A 10,106-nucleotide genomic window follows, 5' to 3' on the forward strand; every position below is an offset into this window, starting at 1 on the left:
CACAACACAACACAGCAAAAGCGACAAGTTTAATTTATATAGTTTGCCGTAACAATTAACAATCCAATTTTTTTATATTTTGTATTTATTACTATTGGGAATAACGTTGAATCTAAAACCTGCAGGTTGCTATAAAAAAATGTTACTAAAACCCGTCAAGATCCCCAATTTTTAATTATCTAAAAACTCTCAAACCCAAAGCTCTTCTCATTGGCATGGCAAAATTCTAAGTATAGAACCTTCTTTTACTAAATGAAGATGATTCATAATGTTTAGCCTGCTTTATTTTCCTACATGTCTTTCTTCCACTGATTCCGCTCCCTAGTATCTTGTGATATCACGAAATTCTCGGCTTCATGATCAATCTTAATTATATATCATTACCTTATTTTCTCCATCAAAACTTTCTTGATTCATTTCCTAACAAAATCATCAAGAAGAAGAATCATCAGCACGCACCTAAAGTCCTCGTGAGTCCTTAACACCTATCAATTTATTTATTTATTAAGTTTTCTTCTTTTTCTTCAATTCTTGCATGCAAAATTGATTTAATTGGATTTGATTCTGATATATGTTGTTGGTTTTTGAAAAGGGTATATCTACCTTGTTGTGATTGTGAATGTGATTTGTGATCAATAACAATATTGGTAGATATTGAAAATGCAACAACACTCTTATAGTAACCAAAAAATGGAGGAGCAAATGAGAAAAGCTGAGGAATCATCATGGCTGGGAACCAAGAGAGGAAAATTTGGCATGAAAGATAACAACAGCAACAGCAAGAAGTACTCTTCTTCCTTCGACAAACTGAAGAGGGAGTTAGACGATCGGAGATATTCCGAGGAGATGGCAATGAGCACTGTTTCCGATTTTAAAAGGAGGGTTCTAGAATTGGAAACCGAGCTCAACAAGAGAAAAGAATCCGAGGCAAATTTGTTTGAAACTTTGGTTGTACAGACAAAGCAACTTGAACAAAGCAAGATTTTTCTCGAAGAGTCGAAAATTGAAGTTGCTTCTCTCAAAGAGAAGATAAAAGCAATTCAACAGGATGGAATTGAAAAAGAGGCAAAATTGAGTGCAATACAAGGAATTCAAGATGGTGAGGCACTTTCTTCCAAGTTATATGATCTTATTGAAGAAGTGAACTCATTGAAGAATGAGTTAAAGCTGGCAACGGAGGCAGAGGAGAATAGCAAGAAGGCTATGGATGACTTAGCGTTCGCGCTTAAAGAAGTCGCAACCGAGGCAAACCAAGTGAAGGCCAAGCTTACATTGAGCCAAGTTGAACTCGAGCATGCGAAGGGCGAAGCAGAGAGATGGAGGGCAATGATGGAAAGCACGGAGGAGAAGTACAAGGAGGCTCTTGAGATGACAAGGAAAGAAGCAGATAGATACCAGAACACGGTTGAGAGGCTAAGGTTGGAGGCAGAGGAATCTCTCTTAGCATGGAATGTGAAGGAAACAGAGTTTGTGAACTGCATTAAGAGGGCTGAAGAGGAAAGGTTGCTTGCGCAACAAGAAAACGCTCGATTGCTTGAATTGCTTAGGGAAGCGGAGAGCAAATCAAAGGATGACAACCATAAACTTCGTGACATACTCAAACAGGCTTTGAATGAGTCCAACGTGGCGAAAGAAGCCGCGGAGATCGCTAGGGCCGAGAATGCTAGGCTGCAGGATAGCCTAGCATTGCTAGTGCAAGAAAACGAGATGCTAAAGATTCATGAAGCTGCGTCATTTGAAAACATCAGGGAGTTAAAGCGAATGCTTTCAGAATCTACCTTAAAGGAGTATAGAAATGAGGAATTTCAGAAGTCATTTTTGTCATCGTCATCAACGAAAGAATTGGGAAGAAGTAGATCCAGAACTAATAATTTGTCAATGGATCAAAGAGATTCTACTACCAAACAGACTAGGAGTTTGAGCAAAACTTTTAGTCTTAATCTTAAGGATATGATAATGAGTCCCAGTAGACAACAACAAAAGGTGGTAGGAAACAATAACAATAATGAAGATGCTTCAAACAGAGAAAGTCCAAGTGAGGATTCACTACTAAAGGGTTCAATTTTTGATGAGGTGGATTCATCTGATTCAGGATCCAATCACTATGATTATTTAGATATGGGAACTCCAGATATGGAGCTTTATCAGGCAGATGAATCTTTTACTGATTCTGAGAGTGAGAGAAACACGAGGAAGAGAAGGGCTTTGCTTAGAAGGTTTGGTGATCTCATAAGAAGAAAGAGTTCTCATACCAATTATCCAACCACAAGGTCAAAGGAATCATCCATTGTTGAGGAACATCAGTTACAAAACATGAATTGCTAAAAAGGTTCATCAAATAAGGCTATATATATATATATATATATATATATATATATATATATATATATATATATATATATATATATATATATATATATATATATGTATGGAATTGGATTTTCTACTATTTTCATCAAATTTGTTTGTACTTTTTTATTTTTACTTTTAGTTCATGGCGTGGAAGAAGAATTACATGTACTGTTTCTTCCATTTTGTAAATATATTTATTTTGATTCTCACTTGGAGATTCAACCAAAGTAAATATGATAATTGGTTTAGATTATCACTTGTATTATTTGACCATATATATATGTAAATAAATGGAAATTTATAATAATTTTAGAGTAGACTATTTAATCTTACACGGCAAATGTTAGAGTTCGTAGACTTTTGTTTTGTCATACAAAAATTCTCTGAAATTTCTGAGTATTCCGGTTTTATTGCTTTGAATTTTTTTTAATATATGATTATTAGTTTGGACGTTGATCAATTCATGTATATTAGTATATGCTATACTTCCGTGCACTTTGAGTTTGAAAAAGTCTAGAGCAGATTTAGACGAAACAGGCGGTTTTATTCTAAAAAGAAATTAGAAATATGTACAAACTGGAATCAAGTATTATAATAGCATAAGTCAATGAGTTATAGTACAAATGTTATAATCTTTTCATACTCACTTAAAAGGTTGCGAATTCTGAGTCTTCCTATTTTTGATAAAAAAATATTATAATAGCATAAATAAATAAATAATAACCATGTTCTTATATAGCTACATAGTATTTTTCTATAACTCATCTACTTTGAAATGACCTCATGCCTTTCTTGATTTGATGAGATATTATAGTTAAAAAATAATATAGAATATAAGTATTTATAAAAGACACTTTAATATTTAAATTAGTGTTTAGAATAATCTCAAAAATTAAAAATTGAATTTCAAAAGTATACTTTTTTTTGAAGATGTTATCTTTTTATAAATATTACAAAAAAGTAGTTGTTAATTAATTATGATAGACTATATAATATTTTGGTGAGTTCTACCCAACCCCCTCTATTTCAACATGTAAATTACCCCTCGTGACATGACATGCTTTAATTGGATGCTTAGTTTTAGTTTGAGTTAATTTAACTCAATAAGAGTTAATATGTTAACTAAAATAGGGTAATTTTGTAATTAAATATTTTTATAAGAGAAATAAATATATAATTTCTATAAACATTAAAAAATAAAGTTATATTTTTATCATTGTGTAGAAATTCAATTTACCCCAGTCCCATTTCTCTCTGAAATTGAAAGAAAAAATCAACTCATTGGGTGTTCCATATTTTGATGAACCAGGGAATAAGGGTGTGTTTGGCAACCACGTTCAAAGAGAAGAAGTACGTTTAGATATCTTGAAAGCTGTAATTTTTGGTTTGGCAAATTTTTGATTCATGAACGCAGAAGTGATTTTGCATTCAAAACCACGTTTTCAAGAAGCAACAATTTTAAACTTCTGCGTTTCACCAACGGGCTTTTAGCCATCAATACTCAATCTTTATTTATTTTTTACCAATTTTATCCTTTATGCATACTATTGTATTATTTATATTATTTTTGTTTATATGAACTATCTTTTTCTATTATTTACTATTTTTTATTAATTATTTATTTGATATTATACACTTTTATAATTATAATTTTTTTGTATTATTTTTATTTTTTTTAATATAATATATCGATCCTATTAAGAAAGTAAATTAAACAAAAAATTAATTGTAAATAATAATAATAAAAAATTATAACATACTAAAAAAGAGTACTAAGAGTACTAAAAATATACTGTATAAAAAATATCATAAATTATTTTTGATTTATTTCAATTACTACCAAAATAAATATTTAATTTTTTTATTATTTTTAGTACTCTCTAAAATTTATATTTTGTTAGTTTTAATTAAAAGTATATTTTGCCAATTTTTATATATTATTTTTATCTTAGTGTATAAATATTAATTTTATTATAGAATTAATTAATAACATCTATTCAAATATCTAAATTAAAATAATATACAAAAATTATTTAAGTTGATGTCTATTTTAGTAATTTTGTATCTAAAAGTGATTTTGAATAGTGTAATCCAAACAACATTTATTTTACTATAATTCATTTTGATATAAATATTGCCAAACATAAATCACTTAATACAAACTTACTTTTCATCAAAATCAAGTTTGCAAAATTAATTTTATTCAAACTCCCGTTTGCAAACTGTAATCCAAACACACACAAGTATTTAGAGAAAATAACTAATTAAATGGCCAGGGAAAAAATATTTGAGTCTGTCAGAACACCGTGAGACCATCTCGACCACAAGGTTGTAGCGTGAACGATCCACCGTTCAGATGGCATGCGCTTTGGAACAATTAATCACGCTCTGACCTCACGGTCATAGTTCAACCAAAGTCTTCTTAGAACTGAAGGATACAGATGTACGAGCCTATAGAACAGATCCTGTTCAAGTAAGGTCGTGTTCTGTGTTTTGTGTTCTTTGTGTTTAGTTATAAAAACTGCTTTTGTTTGGTGAACCTAGCCTAGGTGAGACTAAGTTTACGTTTGCAAAATTCAGAAAATCTTAAAATTTAAGAACGTGAAATCGATTATGATGGCTTTTTATGATGATAGTGTAGAAGGGGAAGACGAAAAAGAAAATGAAAATAATGATGATGATGATGATGGTGATGGTGATATGGGATTTCTGGATGACATTGAAATTAAATTTGGAGGTATTTAATTACATAATCACCCACTTTGGGCTATAATTTAATTATCAATAATTTAACCATAATTAACATAGCAACCAATTAAAAGATGACATGTCACAGAGGGTAAATTACATGTTATTATAAGAAGGGTAGGTTAGAATTTACCTAATATTTTTCTATAATAAATACCAAATTATAGAATAATTAAAACCGGATTATAACGAATACATTATAACTCCTAAACTTGTGAGAGATTTTTTTAATAAATCAAGTTGAACTTAAAAAGAAGTTTCGACTTACAACTTGGCTATCAACTAGAGATAATGAGCTCCAAGTTTAATATAAAAGTAATTATTCAAATCAATTCTCAAAGATTTTAAAAGTGGACATTTTAGTCCCAAAAAAAAATTAATACACAAATCAATTTTTATAATTTTTCTCCGTCAGATATATCAGTCTCCAGTAAAAGTGGCAGTGGGGCGGGTAAGGGCGGGTTTTAGCCCTATCCGACCCCGCTCCGCCCTCCTTGCATTCCACTACTACCCGCCCCACCCCTACCCGCGAGTAGTAGGCGCCTGTACCCTAATCCGCCCCCACGGGTACCCGTTCCGCCCCTACCCGCTCCTATAAAATTAAATGACATTTTATTTTTTACACATTTATTTATAAATTAAGATACAAACTTAAAATTTATAATTAAATTAAAATACAAACATAAGATTCATATAATATCAAATAACTTGAAATTTAAAAAGGTCTATACAATGTCAAATAACTTAATTAAAATACAAACATAAAGAAATTACATCGTTAAAATATTAAAAAGTCTTCAATCCTTATTCTTGATCACTTTCCACATCTTCATCATCATTAAAGGTTTGAAGATCAAGATTTAAACCTAAAAATCAAAAGAGATAGCGATTAATAAAATAATTACTATAATGTAAAAAATTAACATAAATGAATATTAAGTAATATGTCACCTTTATTCCCTAAAGCTGCCCACAACCAACTTTGGCCACACATTAAAGCTTCAATTATGCTTTCTTTGAGCTTTTCGCGAGGAGGAGAAATCACACGACCACTTGTACTAAAAGCAGATTCAGAAGCAACAGTGGATACCGGAATGGCATATATATCCTTGGCTATTTTTGCCAAAACTTTAAATTTCATGTGATTGTTCTTCCACCATTTCAAAACATTAAAGTTAGGATCATTTGGAGGATGAATGTCCTCCTCAAGATAATGATCAAACTCAACATTCACACATGAACCCCTTGTCATCTTTCTTCTTTTAAGATACACCATATAATCATCACCCCTAAATATGCTTGTATTTTCGCTTTCATCAACTTCTTTTGTACCAACATGTGACACATCAGAACTCATTTTTTGATTGTATTCATTAACCAACTCATTACACAATTGATGAATTCTGTCAACTTGCTTAGAACATTCTATTGGATCTGGATACATTTTTCCAAATTGAAATTCAACCCCAACCATCTTGTACCTAGGATCTAAAACAGCAGCAACACCCATAATGTCATGAATCTTATCCCAATACTTCTCAAATTTCTTCTTCATACTAGATGCTATATTAGTAATTAAAGAATTACTAGAAAGTTGTCATTCATCCAATGAGACTTTTATTTTACAAACTAGAGTAAAATAAAGATTGGCAGTCGGAAATTTAGAACCAGAAAACAGTTGAGTAACATCATAAAACAACTTCAATCTATCACATATTTTCTTGGTAAGTTCCCACTCCTCATTACTTGGCACAATTTTATATTAGGGTTCCTTTTGTCTTAACCTAAGAAAGACAGCTCTATACAACAATGCAGTGTCTAACATCAAATAAGTTGAGTTCCACCTAGTCGGACAATCAAGAACCAATTTCTTAGTAAATGGAATCGCTGTTTTAGCACACCAACTCACAAAAGTTTCGTTCCTTTTTGGCGTTGCAGTCCAATACAATACACTACTATGAATCTTTTTAATACTTTCCTTAACTATACTCAAACCATCCTTCACAATCAAATTCAGTATATGAGCACAACAACGCATATGCAACAATTTACCCCCCAACATCAAGAATGAAGAATCTAGCCGCCCCAACAATTCATCTATTATAGCATCATTAGTAGAACAATTATCCAATGTAACAGTAGACAGTTTTCTATCAACATTTCATTCTAACAATATTTTCATCAATGTTTGAGTAAGAACTTCACTTGTATGGGGACAAGGAACATAACAAAAGTTGAAAAATAAAACAAACATGCATGCATTTTAGATGTCAACATACTAATACAACACAATATATAGAAGTTTATGAAGTTTATGAAGTACCTCAATAGGCGCATTTGCAACTTCCACGAACTATCGATATAGTGAGCTGTGACAATCATGTAACCTTTTTCTTGATTGAAAGTCCACATGTCACTAGTTATTGCAACTCTGCTATCATTTTCATCTAGTTGAAGAGTTAGCTTCAGCTTCTCATCCCCAAACATCTTCAAGATGTCTTTCCTAACCGTGTTGCGACTAGGCATTTTAAATGTTGGTTGCATTGATGCAACCAATCGCCTCAGTCCATGGTGGTCCACACAACTCAAAGGATACTCATGCAGGATAATAATTTCGGCGACACACTTTCTTGTCTTTGAAGGATCAAACACAAAGCCATCTTCATTTACTTTTTGCACATGTGCTTGTTTTGCTAGTGATTCAACAATTGATGATTGCCTTGAGTTCACCACTTTTATTCTTTTACAGTAGCGGTCCACATGGTTTCTCAATGACTTAGTACCATCCTTCGAATTTGCACTAAGCACACTCTTGCAAAATTTACATTTTGTCTTCCATTCACCTTCAACTTTTAAACGATCAAAATACTCTCAATAAGCACTCTTAACATTAGCCTTATTATCACCTTCAACAGGATTTGATCCTTCTGGATTTGAGGTATTATTATCCGTTGGTTGTGGAGTTTCTGAAATTGGATTAGCATTACTCTGAACTTCAACTTCAATATCGGTAGGAACATTATTGCTTTGTGTGTCTTCTCTAGCATTACTAGCCATGAAACTATCTTAACAAACCTACATTGAAAATACCTATATCAATAAAATCCTCCCAATAAATGCATAAAGATCAGAATGCATAAATGAAAGAGTAGAGAATTAAAAGTTTAAGCCACTAAGATAAGTAAACACAAATTGAAGTACACTAAAAATCATAATAAGCCACATAAACCACTTGACATAGTCATTGAACTATGCAGCAGGCAACCACAACCAGAATCAAAGCAAAATATTTTTTTTCCTTAAAGCACAATAGTTGAATGAAGAAGATATAACTTTATAAAATTTCCATTGAAATGCAAACAAACTAAAGGCAATTTGACCATGCAGCATGCATCAATTTTCAAAATTAGGTTAGCATATATAGCGTGTGCTTCTTTTTCTCTAATAAACATGCTTGTCTATTAAAACAAGTTTGCTTACTACAATTGAATGAACTCCATCCAGAACATGCTTTTATTTCAATAAGGAGCACAAAATTCTTTGAAACATAGTAACCTATAGCTGAGGTGAAAGGGTAACATATGCTTTTGAAAGCAACCAAAATGCATGACATGAATGTTAGTTATATTAATTGCGTCTAATCAGTTAGCAAAGCCAGTAAATGAAAAAAGCAACATAATCTCAATTTTGTTTGTTATATTAATTTCATTCTTTGATAAATAACATAAAAATCCATCCATGCTATCATAAGATCAGCTCATTTCAATTAAGCATACAAGATTCTTCATGCAAAGAATGAAAGGGAAGAGCCATAACATGTATCTTGAGGGATAGAGAAACAAAACTGGAAGCTTAGCACTATAATTAAGTGAGTGATATGCAATACGAATATTAAAGAATGAAAAAAGAAACATAATCTGACAATTTTGTTTTAATTTTATCCAATCTCTTTAGTAAAATTATATTAATTGAAATTTAGTAGGATTTAAATAGAATAATAAATAAATTAAAATTTCAGAGCAGAAACTCCTCATAAATTAAAAGACATTGTAGTCCCAAAAATCATGACAAAAAGTGGTTCAATTACAAGTACAATATTCAGATATTCATTGAGATACACAACTACTAAAAAAGAGTTTTCGAGATCACAAAAGTGAATAAACTGCATCTGTTTGTATACAAACTTTGAAATAGTAGTACAAGGTGTGACTTAGATGCATGAAGTTTTATAAAGCTATGATTAGTGATTAACCAACCACAAATTAAATAGATCAAGCTTTTTCAATATTTAAATTATAAATATCTGAAGTTCTTTGTTTACAATAAGCATAAAAATAGAAGAGAAAACACCACTCTTATATTAAAATTGGATCTGTTTACATTTATAGCTGTAAATGCTTGAAAGGTACAAATATGTTGGAAATTTAGAAATGTCTATACTGTATCTTATAGTATCACATAATGTCTCATATCATATATTAAAATATTACATTATCAGTTTATCTCTTAGGATTCATGTTTATATTTCCTTATACTTCAAATTTGTTTCTTCATCTAAATAAGATTTGATTTTGTAATATTATTATAAATAGGGAATAGTGCTTTGTATTTTGTTTTTGTATCATAGCACAACATACTCAATTTGACCACACCTATATATTTTTATACTACTGATAGTCTTAATTCTCTCTTCTATTTTTCCGTTACTGCCTAAAGTCCATAATTTGAATATGGCATTACAGTGGTGTTATCTTTTGTGGTTTATGTGACTATTATGCTAGAGTTTCATACAAATTAATATACAATATTTAAATTTATCACTGGGCACATCAAAAAGGCTCAAATTAAAATTAACAAGCAATTGTATGAGAATATTGTGAAGACAAACTCTAGCATTAATTTGGCAAGCAATACCTCAATCACAAGAGAAAACAGTAAAAACTCTAACTAGTTAAACTCTAATCAAAACTATAAAATTAAAATTAATTAAAGCTACAGATACTGTG

The 10,106-nt window shown here is 31.0% G+C and overlaps 1 protein-coding gene and 1 pseudogene across 1 annotated transcript; one reads left to right on the forward strand and one right to left on the reverse strand.

Annotated features, from left to right (window-relative positions):
- Positions 1-224: 224 nt before the first annotated feature.
- LOC130956261 (putative WEB family protein At1g65010, chloroplastic) lies at positions 225-2,339 on the forward strand. The gene is made up of 2 exons (XM_057883307.1): positions 225-470; positions 593-2,339. The coding sequence occupies exon 2, from the start codon at positions 661-663 to the stop codon at positions 2,323-2,325; it is 1,665 nt and encodes a 554-aa protein (XP_057739290.1). The 5' UTR covers positions 225-470; positions 593-660; the 3' UTR covers positions 2,326-2,339.
- Positions 2,340-4,642: 2,303 nt separating this feature from the next.
- Positions 4,643-4,835, reverse strand: LOC130959336 (small nucleolar RNA U3; annotated as a pseudogene).
- Positions 4,836-10,106: the final 5,271 nt, after the last annotated feature.

Source organism: Arachis stenosperma, chromosome 10 (genome assembly GCF_014773155.1).
Source record: "Arachis stenosperma cultivar V10309 chromosome 10, arast.V10309.gnm1.PFL2, whole genome shotgun sequence".
Taxonomy (NCBI): Eukaryota; Viridiplantae; Streptophyta; class Magnoliopsida; order Fabales; family Fabaceae; genus Arachis; species Arachis stenosperma.